This window comes from Pezoporus wallicus, unplaced genomic scaffold, assembly GCF_028554395.1.
Source record: "Pezoporus wallicus isolate ANWC-B61680 ecotype Strahan unplaced genomic scaffold, APGP_CSIRO_Pwel_v1 contig_593, whole genome shotgun sequence".
NCBI classification, from domain to species: domain Eukaryota; kingdom Metazoa; phylum Chordata; class Aves; order Psittaciformes; family Psittacidae; genus Pezoporus; species Pezoporus wallicus.
In genome coordinates this window covers 604,634-626,606 of record NW_026642342.1, presented here as the reverse complement: position 1 = coordinate 626,606, position 21,973 = coordinate 604,634, and the positions used below count along the sequence as shown (strand labels likewise).

Sequence of the window (21,973 nt, the reverse complement as noted above, 5' to 3'; positions counted from 1 at the left end):
TTGGTTTTTTTTATGCAGTATCCTGGAGACAGTGTGGTGACTGGCCGGGGACGGATTAATGGGAGACTGGCTTACGTTTTCAGTCAGGTATGCTTTTACTTGTTGTTTTGGTTTGGTTTTTTTTTTTTGGTTTTTTTTTTTTGGTTTTAAATAACATGAACTCAAATATTGTGAATATATTCCAAAGGATCAGTGTGGCCATGTAATAATGTACCTGTTTACCTTCTAGCAGTAAGTGCAAATTAGATGTAACCTCCTGTGGGAGGAAGCAGGGCACCTTCAGACAAGAAGCAGCAGCAAAAAAAGCATTTCTAAAACTTTTGTTGAGTGATAGAAGTAGTTGTGATGAAGGCGAGGTGAAAATATGAAAGAATGCAAAGCCAGTGGGAATGTTTTGAAAAGACAGTGTTATTACTTCATTAGATATTGACATGCTGAGAGACTGGAGGAGTCCTCCAGAACTGCAGTTTTGATAACCAAGAAGTGAATTAATGGGGAAGTCAGCGACTGAGCACTGTGTGCTTAAATCAACTTTAAGCTTTGACTCTGTCCCTCCAGTTGGATGCGTGTGGATGAGCTCCTGCAGGCATGTGGAGACCTGTAAGTGTCAGTGGAAGGCTTTGCAAGTTCTAAGAACTGTCTTCTGGGTTTCAGACTGCAGAATGGGGGCTGTTTGCTGGAGATGGCAACTGGAATTGCAAGGAGTGGAATTCATGACAGAAGGCACTTGAGCAACCTTGAATTGTTTCTCAGGTTCAAACTCTGAATAGTTGAAGAGACTGTGATAGATAGTATATAAATAGAAACATAAAGTATCCTTTTAATGTTAAGGTATGCTTTTTATGTTTCAATAAAAATATTTTAAAGGAATCATCATAAGTAAGTTATTTGTTTTGGTTCATCTTAACACTGTGAAAGAGAGGCTTTCTTTCAGATCATGGTAACTGCTGCTCTGTTCTGGGCCACAAAGTAGCCTTTGTTCAATTTGCTCTCATGGCTAAAATGATTGCTTCTGTGTGACCTTGGAGAAAGTCATACACCCTACTTTTTTTTTCTTGGATATGTAGTCCTTCCAAGGAAGGGCACTGTTATGTGGGCCTGAACATAAGACAGGAACTGAACACAGACCTAAATTTTAGAAGAACACAAGTAGAGGGCAGTTTTTATATTAAAAGAATTTAAATGTGCCCCTTCATGATACACCGCTCATATTTATATTTCAAGACCTTTTACCCCCTCCAAATTGAGATGCCACCTAAGATGTTCCTTCCTTTTTGGATTAACTGCTACTTGTTGTCCACACAGTTTTTAGAGCTTATCTGAGAGTAAGACTTGGTGGGAATACATCAGAGAAACTCACCACAAGTTGGCTTTGGGCTCTGTTGGTGCCGGTAGATGTCAATGTCCCCTTTTTCTTCTGTGTCAGTCCTAGGGCCTCATGTTGCTTGCTCAAGATCTTACTGCTCATGCTTAGGGGTAGCACTAGTAATCAAGTTTTGGCTGACATAGTCCCTATAGCACTCATTAAAAAATTATCAACTCTTGAAGCATAACTCATGAGTACAGAACAATGGCATATATTTTCAGGTTTTTACTTCAGCCTGTTTGTGCGCATGTCTTGCATGCCCCTTGCAGTGAGACCCTCCTCACAGGTGAAACTTCCCCAGACTATTCCACTATTGATAATACTGACAAAAAAGGAATATACATTTGTAGAAAGAGAGAATGTTTCTGTAGGGAAAAAAAGGGAGGGAGCAAAACTAAGTTTGTGATTTCAACATGGAATCCACTGGCAAATACATCTAATAGATCTTTTTACTTGTCAGGAGGTTTGAATAGAGCAGGATTGATCTGCAGGCTGCACTGAGGGATTCCGGTTGTTTTGGAACAGCATACCAAATATAGAGCATTGTAGGATTGTACTAGATTTACTTGCAGTGATTTTACTTAAATGATTTTATTTTTCCCCCTAATCTGAAAATTTGTTTTCCCTCCAGGATTTTACTGTATTTGGAGGCAGTTTATCTGGAGCTCATGCCCAGAAGATCTGCAAGGTAATATTTCACAGGTGAAAATAAACCAGAAAAATTGTCAGTGTCCTTTTCTCAATCTGTTGTCTTAATGACTTTGGAGAAAATAATTTGTGACTGACTTCAGTGGACTCTGGCCATGTGTCTTGGCAACCTGAAAATACCTGCCTCCTCATGGCAGTTCAGATGTGAAAGCACAGGTGAGCAGAGAGGTACTCTTTGGAAACCTTTCAGGTATAAGAGAGCTTTTCCAAGTAATACCTTGTTTAACCAAAGCTGCCCTTTCTACTGTGCTGTAAAAGACAAGAGAGACTTGCAAAGTACAAATACAAATTAACTAGCCATTGTCTGCTGGAGAAATGTGAAATGCTATGTGGAAGTGTGTGGTATTTATAAAAAACAAATGTAACAAGTAAACAATCTGAAGAGAAACAGTTTTACATCTTGGAGGTCATATTGATACTCAGAGCTTCTGTTATCAGGCACTTGTGGTCATTTATTCTCATTTGTCTGCTTGTTTCATTGGAAAAGCTGGTGTTTGAATCCCATGGGGAGGAAGAGAGCTTTGTCATGTGTGAGTGTTCAGTGGTGTGGACTGGTGAAAACTTCCCAAATTTTCTGGCTAATGAATCAGAAACAAGGTTTTTGATGCCCAAGGTGTTTTCTCTTGATGGAAGTAAGTAACTTTTTTGGCATAGGCTCCTCAGCAGTGAGGAGGTATAAAACTAAAAAACGCAAAAACTTTGGGCTCGATAATAACAACTTGGCTTTACTAATATTGGGAAAGACTTGATATTACCCTTTTACACTGGAGCTTTGGGAAGGGCTGTAATAGTGCTGAAATGGGAGGATGCTTCCTGATGGTTCTTTTGTCTCTTATTTCTAAAAAAAAAAAAACAACCAGGGAGAGCACAAATAGCAGAACCAGAGAAAAACGTGGGTCCTTCCTAGCTGGTACTGTTCTTCGTTGGCATCAGTGTCAGTGGTAGCCTCTGAAGTTTGAAGGCCCTGGATGCATCAGTTGCTTTGGGGCTCACAGTCTTTGAGGCTGCAGCCTGTGCAGTGCAGAGTTGAGAACAGGCTGGCAGGGTGGTGTGGTATCTGTATTGCTTCTTTGAGTTCTTACTGGGCTCAATTCTGGGAAGCAAAAATCTGTTAGGAGAGAGATGATCTTGGCTCCTGCAAACCTTATCAGTGGCATAAGAGTTGTGAAATGTTGTGGAATGTGGAAGTGAAGTTGTTCTCCTTCGGCTGGGCTTTCCTGGAGATGTGCCCTATTGGTGATTATTGTTTGCCACTTGGGAGTTTTGCATGTAGCTGCAGAGGGGTAGCAGGATTTGGCATCTTGCAGTGACGCTTCAGGCAGGCTGGGTAGGTCTGGCCTACAGATTTCGAGTTGTTTTTGCAGAAGAGCTTTGTGGTCTTTCACACTCCATTAAATGCTTGCAGTGGTTTCCCTGAAGCAGCAGAGACTTTGTGTGGCTCTTTTGAGAGTAACAGGTGCTTGCTTGTGGTGGGGAATGCTTTAAAGCCTGTATACATAACAGGCTTCTATGATGTGTTTCAAGGCAATTACTGAGTCTGTGAGATGAAGAAAAGTGTTTTTGAGAATCAGTTCTGAAATGTTCCGTACAAATACTAGTATGTCAAATAAATGTCTGGTCTCAAATATATGAACACATTTTTAGTAGTCTGCATGTGCATTTTGATGTGTGATCTAGGAAGAACTTCAGTGTCTGGAAAAGCCTTGAAATAATTAATCCATGTGCAATTCCATGGAAAACAGCAATGTTGTGTCAGTGAACTTGTCACTAACCTGTTGTAATAGGATAATAGGCCTTCTAGGAAGAAGCAATAACTGACTCAACTGATCTTTAATAAGGCATTCACTAATGCCTTGTGTAACATTCACATAAGCAAAGGAGGGCACTCATGGCTCACAGAGCCTCTCTTTACAATCCACACAGATGTTTTCTAAATGTGGATTTGTATTTAAACTGTAAAGTCATTCTGTGTGTCTGCCACTGGGATGTTTCACTTTATAAATGAACATACAGGCACAAAGCATGAAGAACCCCTGTTTTGCATTGAATGACTGCAGGGAGGAACAAAGCCACTCTAGAACTAGACAATTATCACAAATTCATGCTGGAATGTTGGTACTGCTGTGATGCCATTGATTTGAACAGGACCGAGCGTGGTTCCTGCAGCATCAACTTTGACATTTATATTGCCAAGAAACACAGTAGTCTGAAAGACAGGACTGAAGTCTTACAAAGCTTAATTAATTAAAGGTCTGAAATGTCTGAAATCGGATGCAATCTTGTAACAATGATTGAAAGGGCTAATACCAGGCAGGGAAAAGCAATTCTGAAACTCAAAATGGGGATTGGTTGACAATGTGTACTTTGACAGAAAATTATTTGGGAGATAAAGCAGATCTTAAAGCAGATTTTGACATAATATGCCAGTGCTATAGTGTTATGGAAATGGCAAACCTTTTACTTGGATCCAGTAAGATGTTTTATGTAAGGAATGTAAGTAATTCAATCCTCCCACTTAAGCCTCTGTTGAAGCATTGATCCTGAGGCATGTAACCAAATGATCAGATATCTAGAAAATGGGATGTAGAAAGAATGGTGCTTAGTTTAGAAACATGAGGAAGATATAAAGACTGAAGGGACATTTGAGGTACTGGAATGTTTATGAAGATGGAGGCAATGAAGTAGTTACTTGCTCCCCCTGACTAGTGTATTTCAGGAAAGAAGTAGTATTTCTGAATTTACAGAGGAAAGGTTTAGTTTAGTCTTTTCAAAGAACTTCTAAGAAGGATAATCAAGCGTTAGAATATACTGCTTAGGGAGATTACACAGTGACCACTGCAATAAACTTTTAAGATCAGATTAGACATATACAAGGGAATGTTTAAGGTGCAGTTGAGACCTCTTACGAACAGTGATAGATTGGTCTTCTCTGGTCCAGACTCCTGTGATCATGTCACTTGGCACAGGGTTTGGGTAATACAGTGAGTATGGAGATGCACGACTGGTAAGGCAGATAAATATGAAAGGTCTTGGGAAAGATTATATGTGTATCTTTTAGCCTCCAGTCTGAGTGAGTCAAAATGCGATACCTCAGTAAGCAGTTGGTGACTGTGATAGTTAATACAGAGAAGCCGAGTGCTATGTAGGCAATTCAGATTCTGGCACATAGGAATTTTTCTTTATTTTTTTTTTTTCAGGGGATTTTCATTTTGTGGTTTTAGCTTATCTAGGTCAGTAATGAGGAGTTTGTATTCATACTAGGTCATGGATCAAGCTGCTATGGTTGGAGCACCTGTGATTGGGCTGAATGACTCTGGAGGAGCCCGTATCCAGGAAGGAGTGGAGTCCTTGGCAGGCTATGCAGACATATTTTTGGTAAGTAGACTGGTGATTGACCAGGAAGCTTCACATCCACAAAGATGGCCAAAGTAAGCAAGCTTTTAGGTTGTCATCATCCTATTTCAGCCACTGTTACCTGGTGAATAAAACAGCATATACAAGGGCTTGTGAGACATGGACTGTCCTCTTGGTTCTCTTCTTGGCTTTGGACAAATAGTATTGCTTAGTTACATTTACCCATTTGTGAAGGGTAATGCTGAGCCTTGTAAAATGCTGTGATCCAATGAAAAGCCTTGTAGGAGCTGCACTATATATGGAGCTATGCCATAAGGATGGAAGAATGGGCAATATATTTAATTGAAAGAAATCTCTAACTGTTTAGCTTTCTGATTTACGCTAAAGTATGGGTTGCTTATGTTGGGATGTAATTTCTCTCAAGTGTTTATCCATTTGAGACAGGTGGACACGCTGTAGTTCAGAGAGTGGTTTGTTAGGTGAGTGATGGTTGTGATCCACCACCAGCTGTCTCTGTGTCTCCTCTGAAATACAGACATGGTAAGAATTTCACATAGCAGATTTGTTTTTAGTAGGGCTGATAAAAGGTAGAGTATTTCCACTGCAGAAAGAGGGACTTAAAGTAAATCAAATACTATGCGCTTGAAGAAAACTTGAGAAACCCTGAGCAGAAGGACCAAGTGCCTGTTCTGTCAAGGTGGTAGCGTATGGGGGGGGGGGACTTTTGGAAAGGAAAAAAAATACGCAAGTCAGAGGTTTCTGTTCTAACAGCATGCCGTACAGTGTTAACCTCACCATTTGGGCATTTCCAGTACTGACTGGACTGGTGAAAGTTTTCTTTTTGTACAGTATTTCTGTGGCTAATGCAAGAATTGTTCCTCTAGAAATGCAACTGATAATTTTTTTTTTTTGCTAGAATGGCGTTATTTTATATGCCTACCAAAACACATTGCTTTGGATACAAAGCACGTAAACATGATTGTGCTTTCAGTAGGAATGTGAGCAGGTGGGATGACAAGTTAGTCAGCTGCTTGCACTCTTATGGATTAGTGCAATCTGGGATGATGTAGCTGAGCAGTTACAGAAGTCAGTTGTAATCCAGTTGATCAATGAGCAGTGTAAACAGTTTCTGGACAACATCCATCCCTGTTGGTGGACAGCAGTTAATTCACCATTGTGTCAAACTTGAGCCAGTGCAGGAATCTTGATTTTAAAAGAATCTCTGCCAAAGTTGGTTAGTAAAGCTTACTTCTACCTCTGAGGGGTAGTGTACCAGTGTGTTCACATTTGAGATATGTACACATCTCGCCAGTCCAGGCTCAGTGCAGTATTTGCACATACCGTGACTTCCTTTGCAGTCATTGTATGGTATATGAAATCAAATGTATGGGAACAGAAGGAAGCAAAACAAAAGCAACAACATTATTTTGGTTATATTTGCATCAAGGTGTTTTCTCTAGATGTTTGTCTCCCGCTAACTGAAGCAAGCTGGCCTCCCCTGTGTGTGACTGTGTGTTCTTACAGAACCTGTGCACAGGCTTAAAGAGAGACTTCCCTTTTTTTTTTGCTAAAACTAGATGTCTTTTTTTTCTCTGTTGCAGAGGAATGTTCTGTGTTCTGGGGTAGTTCCACAGATCTCCCTCATTATGGGTCCTTGTGCTGGTGGAGCTGTGTATTCACCTGCTTTAACTGACTTCACATTCATGGTAAAGGTAAGCGTGGAGTGCATCCTCCCCTGCGGCTGGTAACATTGATCAGACACTAACTCCACAGGTAGAGGTTTTTGAAGTCATCTCTTTGGATTAAGTTTATTCTTAATGAAAAGTCAAGAAAAACTTTCCCAAATAACTTGTGGCTAATTGCATTTTTAATATAATGCATTAAGGATTTTAAAGACTTTTTTTTTTCCCGGTGTTCTACTGTTTTCTTTTTTTGGGGCAAGTCTCTAGAGGCTGTGGCTTTTCCTCAGGTGCTTTTGCAGCTTGGGTCTAGCATTTACCGTGTGTTTGCTTTTTTCCCTTCCCCCAGGATACATCCTATCTCTTCATCACTGGCCCGGATGTTGTTAAGTCTGTTACCAATGAAGATGTCACCCAAGAGCAGCTTGGGGGTGCGAAGACACACACTGCTGTGTCTGGTGAGAGCTGGGTAGTTTACTTAACACACTAATTGTTCCTTAAAGTAAATGACATACTTGTTCTAGCTAAACAGCTGATTGTACTCCTGAGTGTCACTTGAGTCTAAGTGATAAAGCCTTAAGCACAGGATCTTACTCTGCATAGGGATCTCTTGTGGCAGTCCTTTTTAATAATGAAAAACAGAGTAGGAAAAGCAAGGGAGCATGGGAGAGTTTAGGAATTTGGAAGAGAAAGTAGCAAATCCACAAAAGATTCTAGAAGAGGAAAGACTGTTGGAGGCAGGGCTTATCAATGCAGGCTTGGTGTGGTGTGGAGTTTTGTTGTTTGTTGTCCAGAAATTTGCATGGGTTGAAAGATTCTTAACAGTCCTTTGTTTGCTTACTAATGCGCTTGAACTTCTGAACTATGAACTGAGTGGCAATGTGAGATAAAGGTTTTTTCCCCCTCCTATCTGGGGAAACTTGGTAACTCATGGATCTTCTTGATGCTCAAAATGACTGTGGGATCTCAAATCCTGTGTGAACTGAGCTGATGATGAACAGTACCAAATACAGATACGCTGTTCAGATCCAGCCTTTAGAAAAGATCTTGTAGTCCAAAGCTTGAGTGCAGCAAGGTACCTGGACTGAATTCCAGAAGGCTGGAATCCAGCTAGGTCTGTGATAGCTGATAAGCCAGTTTAAATTATTTTAAGTACGAGATCAACAATCCAGACCTGTTAAGGAGGAAGTCTGAGAGAGCCACACATTTTCTAGATATTTTTAACTGGTCAAATTTGGTGGCTTAAAACTCCTGATTGTTAATACCTCAGGTTTAAAAATTCTTACTTCTTTGTGTCTTTCTTTGTACATACTTGAAAAGGAAACCTTGCAAAATAATTCCACTAACTGCTTAATAATGTTTCTTTCCAGGAGTTGCACACAGAGCCTTTGAGAATGATATAGATGCTCTACTTAATCTCCGAGAGTTCTTTAATTATTTACCTCTTAGCAACCGTGATCCAGCACCCGTCTGTGAATGTCATGACCCCAGGTAAGTGGAGACTCAGATCTGTGGTCCCTGACCACTGAATTTCATGGCTTCTCTGGTTCAAGTAGTGTACAGAGGTGAACATCAGCCTGGGATCTTGGCTGATAATTCTGCCTTGTGGTGTGTGAACATGAGATGTGTTTCATCATGTATGTGTACATACGTACATGCTCACTGTTACGTTTCGTGTTTGAAAGCAGCGTTACGCAGGCTGATGTACAGAATTGGGGAAAAGTTATGTCTGTACAGATGGGCTGTCACAGTCCTTCGAAACAAGTGAGCAAGGCAGAAAACAGCATAGTGAACTGAAGTGGGAGAACTTTCCCTGCTTTCTAAGTTATGTGTCTGTTAGGCAAGATCTGCTTGTTAAGGTTTCAGGTGGGAAAGCGACAAGGAAGCAAGAGGCAGAAAGTTGTGTTAGGTACTTGTCTCTCAGCCTCCTTGTGTACTTGGCAACATAAAAAAGGAAGGACTCGAGTCATTTCAAGAGGAGAAAACCAGTGACTGTCTGGACTTTCATCAGAGAATTTTCCCAAGAGTTTGAGGGGCAGCACGGGGCTGTGAGTAGCCAGCCTTGCTTAGTAGTGCTAACAACAGAGAATGTCAAGGAAGTAAAACAATTTTGACCTGAGATTGTTTCACACCCAGCTCAGCCCTTTCAGTAGGGAATCCGTAAGAGGCCGTCACTCTCTCTTCTATGGGAGCTGTGCCTGACTTTGGTCCTTTCAGCTCTATAGCTGTGTGTGATGTATGTCTCGTGGTTCTTACTTGCCTGAAGATGTTCCCATGTGAGACAGGAAGGTTATCTTCTTTACATGCTTCACTGTTCTTTGCAGTGTCTTTGAAACAAATAGTTTGAGGAGGTGGTTTTGGATCAGTTTTACAAATCACTGCTCTGGTACCTGAAGCACATTGTTCACTCTTAGGCACCAGATACACTGTTAGAGGATCACAATATAATAAATGCAATTTGTACTAAGAACTTGAATTTACTAGCCTCTCTACATGTGAAGATGGATCTGTCTGTTAAATTTGCTTATTTTTGTAGCAACATCTCCAATATTTATCCCATTGTACTCTTAATGTTTGCATTGGTATTATTTCATCTGGACATACTGACATCTTAATAGTCCTTCAGCTTTGAATCGATGTGTTTGATCCTTACATTGCTCCAGTCAAAGCCCATTACTCTAGAGTAATTTCTTTCTTGTTGCATCATTTTTACACCAGAGAAAATGGGCATAAATGATGCAAATTAAATGTAATTTTGTAGGTAAGTAGGTTCTTTGTGGTGCTGAAAAATGCCAGTCTTGGTTGCTGAAACTTCTGTCAGCTGGAATTTCGGGTGTCAGTGGCTTGGGCTCTAAAGAGTTAGAGGGTTCCTTACAGTACCAAATTGTCTAATGGTGAATGCCCTGCCTTTGAAGGGTGTATGGTTCATTGCATTTGGTATATTGTACAGTGTGATTTTTACCTTTGTGTGTCTTTGACTATAAGCAAATTCCATTTCCTCTAAGGCCTGAAGTATGCACACAGATTTCTGGAGGAGGTTATTATCAGTTCTTGGTAACTGTTTCACTTTTGTACCGAGTGAAAACCACTGTTGCTGTGGGTGAGGGTAACTCAAGCTGTCGCAGGCTTCAGATGACTGCTCTGATGATGAGCAGCAGTTCCTTCCTGCTCACTGGGATCTGTAAGAAACACAGTTCTCAACCTCTGGAGTCTTGTGACTCCACTAGCAAGCACCAGCTGTCCTTTATCTGTGATGATTGGAAGGAGACTGTCAAGCTTGTGGTATCCTGGGTAATGTCTTCATTGTGAATGTGGGTATTTACTTTAATGTCATTACAGTTTCCCTCAGTACTGTACAGCACTGTGAATTTATGGGAAGAGTAATTTCATTTTTCCACTTTCCTTATCCTTTGGGGGACCACTGGTAACACAGAACTAAGAGCACATTCATACCTACCTTATGGACAAGAAGTTTTAGAATCTTTTGTGGCTCGAGGTTTGATATGTTAAAACTGGTTGCTTTTATCAGATTAAGGTTTCATGATATAATTTTATGGAAGTATTTGCATGCAATACTCTTTAATCATGTGGAAAAAAATACCTGAAGTGTTGCTCTCAGTTTTAATCTATTAATAGATGCATTGCAGTGTCTCGGCAAGCAATTGTGCCTCTCTAGTCCTGTGTATGTGAGGGAGCACAGAGCCAGCGGTGCGGCTTGCACTAGTGTTTTCCATCTGATTTTGACAAACTGCAGATCGCTTTGGTTTTAAATTGAGTGTCTAGAGCCTTGTGTTGTCTTGTTTCAAATACACTAAATCACAGGATTGTTAAAATAGGAACTCCACAGAAACACCATTTATAACAACTGTAGATCAGTATTTTTATGGAATAGCACAAATAGAATAATCCCTGAAGCCTTCTTAGTGATGACTCATAAAAATTAACACCATCCTCTGCCTGCCCTCCCTTGGGACTGAATGAATCTAGAGACCCAGTTTTTCCTAACATTTGCAGGTTCTTAGTGAAGCCAGTATGATCAGAGATGGAGGTGAGGTAACTGATAGTGTCAGCTGCCAGCAGGGAGGCAGCACTTTTGTTACATATAAAGCCCCCCATGAAGTGAGTCCCTGTTAAGCAGGGTAACAGTCAAGATGCTTTAAACGCAGACACTGAACTGCAGAAGCTGAGAGTGGATGCGTTTTCCCCACCCAGGAAGCTCTGCTTGTTTTCAACATCACGGGTGCACAGTGCGGTCAGGGAAAGGATCTGAGCTATAAATGTGCAGCTCCTGAATTGTGTGCACACAGTAGATGAGGGTAGATGGCAGGAGGCTTTGCTCTGCCACTGGGAGAAACCCTTGTGCCTGTCAAGCTGTGAGGACTGGAGCTGCTGGCTAAGCAGGCTCTTCTGCTTTGGCAGCTTGGCACTTGCTCTACATCCTTTTCCCCATGGCTGAATTGTGCCCCACCGCAGTATTCCTCATACCTTCCTCCAGTGTCCCCTGCAGATGTTCCCCACACATAACATGAGGCTCTTCTAGTCAAAGAGGAGCAATGTGTTTCCAGAAGGTGGTTCAGGAACAGAAGCATCTGTGGAAGAGATGTCTCCATCAGGAAGGGATAGCTCATACTTTTCTTCTCCCAGTGTGTGAGAGCTCAGGGGACTGAGGCACAACTGCCTGAGGCCAAAAGCACTTTTTTCTTTTCCCTATATCAGAGCAGCAGTTCCCATGAAGTCTCTTCAGAGGTGGAATTCTTTACCCGAGTTTTTGGTCTTGGTGTTCATCTGACGTGTAAATACTGTTGCTCACACTCTGTCTTCTGCAGTGACCGTTTGGCTCCTGAGCTGGACACGATTGTACCAATTGAATCTACTAAAGCCTATGATATGCTGGATATCATACACTCTGTAAGTCTGCTACTGTGAGCACTGGTGAGATGAATATGGATAAATTATATTCTGTATGTGAGTAATTGAAAGATATCCATAGAATGACACTGAAGAGATTTTTATTTTTACTCTTCCCAGGTTACTGTTTGACCTGGGCAGTAGCCATGAATGAAGGGACAACAAAAACCACAGAAAAAAACACTTTAGCAGATGAAAGGAATCCTAAACCTTGATTCAGGATCCATCTTTTTATACTGCATATGTAACTATACAGATGAGAGATGCTGTAATTCAGTTTTCTCTCTGGGGCTGAAATCCCCTCCCCACCTGTCCTGAGTTCTGTCACTTGCCCCCTCCCATACTTTGTTATTACTGTCTTGAATTCTCTCTTATAAAAGGTGATAAACTGCATAGAGTGCGCTCAGAGTTCTTACCCTTCTCTTTTAGTCCAACAGTTAGTTACACACATAGGCAGTACAGGAATGCTTTTTTTTAATTAGAAGTCAAGCCCTCAGAAGCTTGGAATCTCTGATGTTAATGTTCATCCTGTGAAGCAGAGCTCCTGGGAAGCTGGCGTGCAAGGGAACATCTGACTCTTTTTTTAATACCGCCTGAAAGCCAGTACTGCAGTGTGTGAATAGTTGAAGTAGCACAGGCAGTGCTGGTAATTCTCTTGCCTAACTTTGAGTACTTCACTTTTCCAGTTATAAGAACTTAATGCAGTCTAAATGCTCGGGCAGAGAACATGGTTGTAAAATAAGTTTTATCACATGACAGTGTTACATCCCCTTATAATGTAACCCCCGAGTCCAGATTTTGAGTACTGAAATTGCTAGCTGCTGCTTTTGCCACTCAGCTGTTGAATGGTGGATGCCCACCCCAGAGTTCCAGGGTTCTGAGGTGGATGCTGAACCTAGGACCGAATCCATTTCAAGGCAGGATACACAAACAGGGGTGGGGTGTCAGCTGTGTTTGTAGGACCTTTACATATTTCTCCCTTTTGCTGTTTTATTGAACTCTCTCTCCACAGACTCACTCAGCCATCACATTTCAGTTTGCACTTGCTCCATTCAGGTTTATCTCAGTGTAGAAAGTAAGCTCAGGATGTCTTTAATCTCTGGATTTTTCCATTCTGAGTTTCAGTACTACCTCCAAGGTAAAAGGTGGCATCTAAAAAAAAACCCTTTTTAGAATTAGGGAACCAAGCCAAAGCCCTCCCATGGTCTTTGAGAACTATTAAGGAAAGAAATAACACTACTTCAATAATGCTTAAATTTTTTCCACTACTTTTCATTTGGCTTAGGCTCAGAAATGACTGACAAACTGCAGTCTGTATTGGCAAAGTTGTCATAAACGGTTGAAAACAAGGAAATAGAGTTGAAAACACTAGGTAGGCATGTATAGGTGTCGCTACTGTTCCATATGTAATTATGTTCTCTTTTGAACACAGCAATTTTGTATTGGCCTCTGTTAGATCAGTGCTCCAAACGTGCAAGGAAGTAGAGTATGTATTAAACACGTCCTGGAGCATTCCTGAGATCCGTGAAGTACTATTTGCTTTGTATCATTGGGACTTGTTCTTTGCAGGTGTAGTCTGCCAGTTACTAAGCTGTGAGAAGGCAGTTCTTAACATCTGATTTGAAATGCCTGTTTCTTGTAAGCTAGGAAAAAGGCTGTCTACGGAGGAAGTGTCAGACAGATGTTCTCTGATGGAATGCCGAAGTGGCGGTTTTGATGAGTGCAGCGCTAGTTAATTCCTGGAAGGAAGGCTGAAAAGGGGACTAAAAGGTGTCTTTCTTCCTCCTCCTCTTTAATTCTGTGAATTCTGATATGTTTTAAAAGTTGCAGTACTGACGTAACTGATTTTGTGTTTGCCTCTGTAAAGAAATATGCATATATATGTAAGTCAGTCCTCATGAGGGCTCTGCCTAACTCTCACCCTTGCAGGTTGTCGATGAAAGGGAATTCTTCGAAATCATGCCGTCCTATGCCAGGAACATTGTTGTTGGCTTTGCCAGGATGAATGGACGAACTGTTGGGATAGTGGGCAACCAACCCAAAGTAGCATCAGGTTAGAGCTAGCTGTACAAGTCCGGTCTGAAACTGCCACCAATCATGACTTTCTGGTTTGCTCCTTGTTTTTAATTTTTGTGCCTTTTTGTTTGGGAAGATCAGATGACCCAGTGTGATGTGTTATTCTTTTGTAATGTTGACAAGATACTAGACAGCAGGTTTTAATATTAATTTTCATTTGGCTTTTAATGTTTCACATAGGTGGCTTATGCAAAATGTGTTTAATATTATAGCGCATAATAAATTCTAAATCCACTGAAACGGAACAGAAACTTTGCAGCGTGTTTACCAACCCCACAATATTAGTGGACTAAACTGATTTTTTGTTTTAGTGGAGAGCTCTGCAGCCCTTCAACATGATTGATCTGAAAAATATCAATGAAGAGAAAATGACAGAAAAATATTTAAAATTGCAAGAATATACTGAATTTAGATTGCTGCTTTGGGGGATAGAAAGTCTTTATGCAGAGTGTTCGGAAATTAGTTCCTCTTGAATATAGTCTGTACTCTTAACCTTAGTTCTAAACCAGGCAAACTTCATGGCAGATTATCTCCATATTGTCTACAGATAAGCTTTTGTTCTGTTTTATGAAGACAGTAGAGCTGCAATAGTGTGATTCTGAGTTGTCTTGAATTACTGCCATTAGCTTATCACTGGAATTGTTAACACCTTATCCTGTTTTCTTAACTTTAGGGTGCTTAGATATAAATTCTTCTGTGAAAGGAGCCCGCTTTGTTCGTTTCTGTGATGCTTTCAACATACCACTGATTACTTTTGTGGATGTTCCTGGATTTTTGCCAGGTAAACCTTGCCTTTATATCTTACCTCATTGCAGGGTGGGGTTGGTGTTAAAAACTCATTTCAAAAGCTCTGTGAGAAGACCTTTACAGTAATAGACTTAAATAAACCAGGCTTTAAAATCCTACTTCTGGGGACAGAAACTCTATTCTGAGTACAGTAGCCATAATAAGGAGATTGAAATACACAAGAGATTGCAGGAAAACAAAAGAAGCGCCTGTACCATGCCACTAAGTGTGTTCTGAGGTTACAAAGCTTTTTAGGACTTACTGGAGAAGAGGGACAGTTCATGCAATAAGTCAATGCAGAATGTTTAGCAGTCTGATAGAGATGCTGGAATGACCAGTTGGCCAGAGGTGACCATGGGTATGTCATTCCATGGAAAGCTCTGTCCTGCTGTTTGGAATTCCAGCACAACGTCACAGCTGTGACTATGGCCTGTCCAGGAAAAAAAAAATCTGCATTTCCTAGAGATGTTGTCCTTGTCATAAATGGTGTGGAACTCGCACTGTTTCCTTTATTATAAGGAGACTCCCTGTCCCTTTAAATGCTCAGATGTTTTATTTAGATGCTGTTTTATTTATAAGCCTGTAACCTGGATAGTGTGGTAGCAGAAGGCCCCGCAGAGACTGTGGCTGCCCAAGAAGCAGTGGAAAGCAGTCCCACACATGGTTTCTGAGCCCTCTGGTTAGGGTTACATGGGAGCACAGCACTGCTGATTCTCCTGTGGGCAGGGAGGCCACTGGTCAAAGCAGCTGTGTTACTGAGCTAGTACAGGCCTCTGTTGCTCTCCAAGCTTTGCTGCAGGAAGAGAAACTACCTCACCTACCAGCTTCATCTGCTGTACTTAATGCCCAAATGTGTAAAAGGCTGAAGCTATAGAGGGGAAGAAAATACTACATCCTTGGTTGCTGTTGATTCAGTTATACACAACCCCCCATCTCTGTATTGTTTTTTTCATGCTTCAAGGCATTTTTCAGATAAAAGAATGCTCATGGTTGAGAAGCTTTAGGTGAATCAGTAAGGAAAGGTCTGAGATTAGACTTTTTCCAGCATAGGCTTCATGAGCAGTTAATGTTAAAATGACCTTTTGGAAAACAGGTTACGAGAGGATGATGAATGCTATCCAAATAAACATGCTACATCTTTCATACCACTCAATATATAAGGTTAATACTGTTGGATAAACCAAGGTTTGCCTCAAGGCCTCTACAGCAATCAAAGCATCAAAATGTCACGAGTCAACATTCCAGTTCTTGCTTTGATACATGTTTTTACAAAGAGGCAGTACAGAAGGTGTTAACAGAACACCTTCTTCCCTCCTGGCCTCTGTCCTTTTTCTCCTGCTGTGGACATCCCCTCCTTCTCTGAGGTGGACCAAGCAGCAGCTTAGTTCACTTGAGGGCTACTGCAGGAATCTAGATTTGGACAGTTGCTCAGAGTCCAAGACCAAAGCTATTTCCATACAGCTAATTAAAAGTAGTTAACTTAGTGTATTGCACAATAGAACGCGGGTTTGAAAGTATGTAAATAGAAGATAAACAAAAGTAGAGAAAGCTAAAAAGAGGAGACCTGAGGCTTGGCACTGATCCTAAACTGATGTATTTTTAGGAGCGTGACAAGATCAGTACAATAGCATCAGAAATTTCAGGTTACGTAACAAATTCTGAAGGTGGCGGTCAACTCATCCCTCTATGCAGTACAGAAGACGAATGAATGTTAGTGATCCAAATACTTTAATAGGTGTGCACAGAGATGACATTTAAGACATTCATAACCAGTAGCTGGATCAAAACATGTATTTAGAACAAGTCTGGGATTGAATCTATGATCAGAAGAGTTTGTTACTTGGCCATGGGTGACAGTGTCAATAGTTCAAATAATAACTGAATGGTCTTACACTTGAAGTATTTTAAGTGATTGGCTATGCTGCTCAATGTGTGAATTAGAAACTGAGACCAGGGGTAGATCACAGGGTCTGCAAGAGCTCTGCAGCATCCAGGTCTCTGCTGAACATCCCAGCTGTGCTCAGACTGTTGTTGTGCTGGTTCCGGTTGGTGCTGCGGGGAAGGTTCTGCAGGCTTTACAAGTCCCACAGGCTGGAGGGAAACAACAACCAAAAGTGAAGTTGTAGCTGAGAAGAGACATTTCTAAGTGTAATAATTTGTATGTGATTAGACACTCAAATGACACTGAGGGAAGCACTAAAGTCAGGCCACCCAGAGAGTTACTACAGCTCACTAAAGAGTTTTTCTTTAAAATCTTACATTTTAAAAAAGATATAAATTAAAAAAATCCCAAAGTACTCTAAGAAGTTTTCTCAGGTGCTGAAAGCAAAAGTCAGGAGGTGGATAAACTGCTAGAAAATAATTGTAGAGTTACATCTGGTGGTCTGAAATTCAGAAATCCTACAAATAAGGTGTATGGGATTGCTGTTTCCGAGTCACACCAATGAGGCCTGTGTTTAACCTCCTGTGAAACAAATGACTTGTATTCATGTTTGCTGCATATGATCATTCTCCAGCAGCGCCTGCTGTGAGAATCTTTACAGAGGAATTCATGCTCCATTGTTTAAGGTCCATCATCTTGGCCTTGCTTGAAGGACAACTAGGATAGGTCTCTGATAGCCAAACTGCCTTTCAGTATGGCCTAGAAAAAAGGGGATGTGGAAGAGTGGGTTTCTAGAGAAGTGAATCTCAGTTGTGTTTTCAGCTGGTAGTCACAGTCGAAGTCCTGAAAATGATGTAACTGTATTTTGTTCCTAAGAACATACCATCTGGTGAGTGTGCTGGTTCTGTGACCTCATCCGCAAATAATATATGCCGCTTTTGGTGCGAGTCTTACTGTAGTGTTGCTCAGTATCTGATTGAGACCATTGCCTGGTATTGCCTTCTCCTGGATATTAACACGTCTCTGGTTGTTGTCAGGTTTGCTGCCAGTAACGGATGATGATGCCAAACTGCATAGGGGGTTTTGTGAATTCCCTGGAGTAAAAAAAGTTTCTTGTCATTTATAGGTACAGCTCAGGAGTATGGTGGAATCATACGTCATGGTGCGAAGCTACTCTTCGCCTTTGCAGAGGCAACTGTGCCTAAAATCACCATCATCACCAGAAAGGTAAGCTGGCATGATTCCATGGTGCTCTGCTGGAGTTCTTGTTTTCACTAGTAGCAATTTTAGCTATGCAAAGCTCTGCCCATCTGTCCCACTTGTGCTTTCTGTTGTCACATCTCCATTTGTCCCATCTGGTAACACCTCTTTATGTCCAGTTACAAGAGGCCATTTCTTCTATTCTCAGACTGTTACCTCAGCTCCTTCATTCCTTGTACCTCTGCACTCCTCTAAAATCACACGTTTTTGCTCTTTGCTTTCTCCCTGGAATGCCTTCAGTCAAGTATTTGTCCTTTGTCACTCAGCTTGTGTCACTGAGGACATGCCATCTGTTTGCACAGAGCAAATCATCTTTCTGCGTTCTTGCCACTTCAGTCTCCTTTTCCAAAACCGGTGCTGACTGTATCTTTATACGTTGTGCCTGCAGGTTTCATGCTCACATGGTTTCTCTTCTTCCATTTACTGCTGCTATAGTCTATTTATTTTTTTCTCCTCTCTCTTTTTCTGCAAGGTACCTGATACCATGCTGCCATAAGCTCCACGATTTTCTAGGTCCTAAAAGGCTTAGCTTTTTCCTTGCTGGTCTGCCCCTCCTGCTTTGTTTTCTGATAGGTTTGCTTTCCTTCTTGCTGTCCCTTTTTTCTTTCTCTGATTCTTGTCAATATTGCCATCCTTTACTTCCCAAGTTTGCAGCCTTGCTGTAGCTTTCAGTAATGCCTTGCAACAGACTGTACTGCAGTCTGCTCTGCAGTTCTGCAGTATCTGTTCATCATTGCTGTCTGGAGCGCTTCCAGTACCAAAGTGGAGCACTGCAGAGCCTGAGTGCTGCATTCCCTGGCCAGGAAATTCCAGAAGCATGTCATTTGTTTGTGTGCATGTGCACGGTGTGGCTTGAGGCCTGCTGTTCAAGATATATGGTGATTCCTCCCTACCTGCCATCAAGAAGAGTAGTGGGTTACCAGCAACTGCCTTCCTTGCTCTTCGGGGTTCTAGCTGAAGAGATATCTGTCTTAGGAGAGCAGAGCAAAAGGGAGACAGATGCTCATGGTCTCTTTCAGGTAAAATTTAGCCCCACTTGCTTGTCTTCAAACTAGTAAAAACTGCAAGAGGAATGTAGGCTATTGCTGTGAGCAACTTCACACTAATTAATTAATTAGGGCCATGAGGATGATCAGGGGACTGGAGCACCTCCCCTATGAAGACAGGCTGAGAAAGTTGGGGCTGTTCAGCCTGGAGAAGAGAAGGCTGCGTGGAGACCTCATAGCAGCCTTCCAGTATCTGAAGGGGGCCTATAGGGATGCTGGGGAGGGACTCTTCATTAGGGACTGTAGTGATAGGACAAGGGGTAATGGGTTCAAACTTAAACAGGAGAAGTTTAGATTGCATATGAGGAGGAAGTTCTTTATTGTGAGGGTGGTGAGGCACTGGAATAGGTTGTCCAGGGAGGTTGTGAATGCTCGATCCCTGGCAGTGTTCAACACCAGGTTGGATGAGACCTTGGGTGAGATGGCTTAATGTGAGGTGTCCCTGCCCATGGCAGGGGGTTGGAACTTGATGATCTTAAGGTCCTTTCCAGCCCTAACGATTCTATGATTCTAATCCCTTTTTTTTGTTCCAGGCCTATGGGGGTGCCTATGATGTAATGAGCTCAAAGCATTTAAGAGGAGATGCAAATTATGCCTGGCCTACTGCAGAGGTGGCAGTGATGGGTGCAAAGGTAAATCCAGGGTGACTCCTTACACTCTGAAGCAGCTGACCAGAATGCACATCTGTACAGTGTGGCAGGGGGAAGGGGCTGGTGGAACACACAAATATCTTCTGTACAGCCCCAATTACTGTCACTGACATGTAGACTTTATCTTCTTAGGGTGCTGTCCAGATCATTTTCAGAGGAAAAGAGGCAGCTGCAGAGGCAGAATACGTGGATAAGTTTGCAAATCCCTTTCCTGCTGCCATGAGAGGTATGGTTTTCTCACACTTTGTGTCCCCTGTTTGAGTTTCCCATTGCATGTAGTAAATTTGTAGCTGTTGAGTTCCTTTCTGCTAGTGATATTTGCATCCGAGTCAGAAAGGTGATGCTTGACCACAGCTTGTGGAAAAACACAGAACATACTCAAATGGAGAGAGACTGGTAAGATGTGGGGATTGCACTGAAAAGCAGATTTTCAGTTTCATAGACACTGGAAAGCATCTCAAAACGCAGCCTTCCACTTAAAGGCACAGATGCTTTGACAGTCTGTTTTGACGGTGGCCTTAAGAAAAGGTCAGAGTCTGGTTCAGTTTAGTGATGTGACCCGGGACTCTCTGGAGTAAATCCTCCCACTGTATTTCCTTCTGGCTTAACTGTGCTGTGGAAGGCAGTTCTGCAGGCTCTGGAGCTGGCGCTCTCCATTTCCAGTTGTGCTGGCTTACTCTGTTGATAGGGTTTGTACTTCATTTAAATCCCAGTAATAGTGCCACAGAGCTGGGAAGACTTAGCCAAGCTGTTTTCCACCATAATCACTGTGCACAGTATATCCCTCCCTCTGGTTTTGCAGTAGACTACTACTGCTGTTAGAGCCAGAAAAAAAACCAGCTTCCTGCATGTGTGAAGTCAAGGGATGTCTCTTCTAGTCAATACCTGTAAATAAGTCAGACTAATGGTAGTACATGGAAGGAGATGGTATGACTAAACTTTGCAGTGACAGGTACCGCACTCAGTGAGTAAAGCCCCTCCTTAACATTTTATGGCTTGCTAACTTTTACAAAAATTAAACCCCCAAATGTTTCTAATTTAAAAACTGCTGACACAGGAATATTTCCTTTTCAGGCTGTTTAAATTATCTTAAGTTAATTTGTAACTTGTGAACTGTTTATTCCAAGCACTGTTTTGATTTAGCTGATTGACATTGCAGCCTCCCTACAGCAGGCTGAGAAGCAAGCAAACACTTCATGGTTGGTCAGGTTTTGTTTTCTTTTCTTTACAGGGTTTGTTGATGATATCATCCAACCTTCAACCACTCGCATGCGCATCTGCCATGACCTAGATGTGCTGGCTAGTAAAACACAGTCCAGTCCCTGGAAGAAACATGCTAATATCCCACTGTGAGCATGAGAAGGGGCTTGGCCATGCTGGAAGACACAGCAGTATTCTGAATGCAGATACTCCCTGTTTAAGTGCAGGTCTACCTTGCAATGGAAACAATGTTTTCATTTTGATTTTGTTAATACCATTAAATCATACTACATATCTCATTTAATTTGGGGTCTTACCACGTCATCTCTACAAACCCATTTTTGTGGATTAATAATCCACATAACCTGCTATGCTTGCTGCAGGTGAGTAGTTACAAATTGCACAAGGTCAGATGCTCCATGGGCTGCTCCATCCTGTAGGCCCTTGGAGGTGGCTTGGGCAGGCAGAGCTGCAGCAACCTCTCACTGCTCAGAGTCAGACCCTGGGGAGTTCACGTCTAGCCTTGGGTCCACCTCTGGAGTCTGACTCCACTTCCCTCACCACAGACTTGGAGAGAAAAATCCTGAGCTTGGATTTCAGTGCACTGGAATCCAGGCCCTGCCCATCTCAGACTAACCTGTTCTGTTCCTCAGCTAGACTGTCTGACTCGCAGCTTTTACACATTGGCTGGGTCTTGGTTGGTATCGGTGATCTCCAGGCTGTGACACAGGTAGTTAAGAGTTGTGGGGCCAGTCTCCTCTCAAAGGACAAGAGACAGTGCATCCACATTGGAAAAAAGGCAGTTCTGGTGGGACACTAGAGTCTTCCTCCGTGGGTGTGGGGGGCCTTTCTCCCTCAGCACAGGATTGGAACAGACACCTCCAGGGGCCCCTTGCAGCCTTATTTTTTTCTATGATTGTTTGCCAGACTTGCAAGGAACTGCTCCAGTAGTGTTACTACAGATGATCAGCCCTGTGCCCTGTGCTCACTCTGCTCATTAGAGGTAGTGCTTCAACTACATCCCCAGAAGGGTAGTGAGTAACAGCTGTCAGCGTGTT

The 21,973-nt window shown here is 42.0% G+C and overlaps 1 protein-coding gene across 4 annotated transcripts in view; it reads left to right on the top strand.

Moving 5' to 3' along the window:
• Positions 1-21,219, top strand: part of PCCB (propionyl-CoA carboxylase subunit beta) — a 34,650-nt gene extending 13,431 nt beyond the window's left edge. For all 4 annotated transcript variants that reach the window (XM_057428983.1, XM_057428985.1, XM_057428984.1 and 1 more), the window contains 13 exons: positions 19-87; positions 1,998-2,054; positions 5,336-5,449; positions 7,030-7,140; positions 7,457-7,565; positions 8,478-8,598; positions 11,934-12,015; positions 13,945-14,068; positions 14,765-14,872; positions 17,886-17,986; positions 19,599-19,697; positions 19,848-19,941; positions 20,947-21,219. In XM_057428983.1, coding sequence (XP_057284966.1) covers positions 19-87; positions 1,998-2,054; positions 5,336-5,449; positions 7,030-7,140; positions 7,457-7,565; positions 8,478-8,598; positions 11,934-12,015; positions 13,945-14,068; positions 14,765-14,872; positions 17,886-17,986; positions 19,599-19,697; positions 19,848-19,941; positions 20,947-21,068 — 1,311 coding nt within the window. In that variant the 3' untranslated portion in view covers positions 21,069-21,219. The remainder of the gene's footprint in view (positions 1-18; positions 88-1,997; positions 2,055-5,335; positions 5,450-7,029; positions 7,141-7,456; positions 7,566-8,477; positions 8,599-11,933; positions 12,016-13,944; positions 14,069-14,764; positions 14,873-17,885; positions 17,987-19,598; positions 19,698-19,847; positions 19,942-20,946) is intronic.
• Positions 21,220-21,973: the final 754 nt, after the last annotated feature.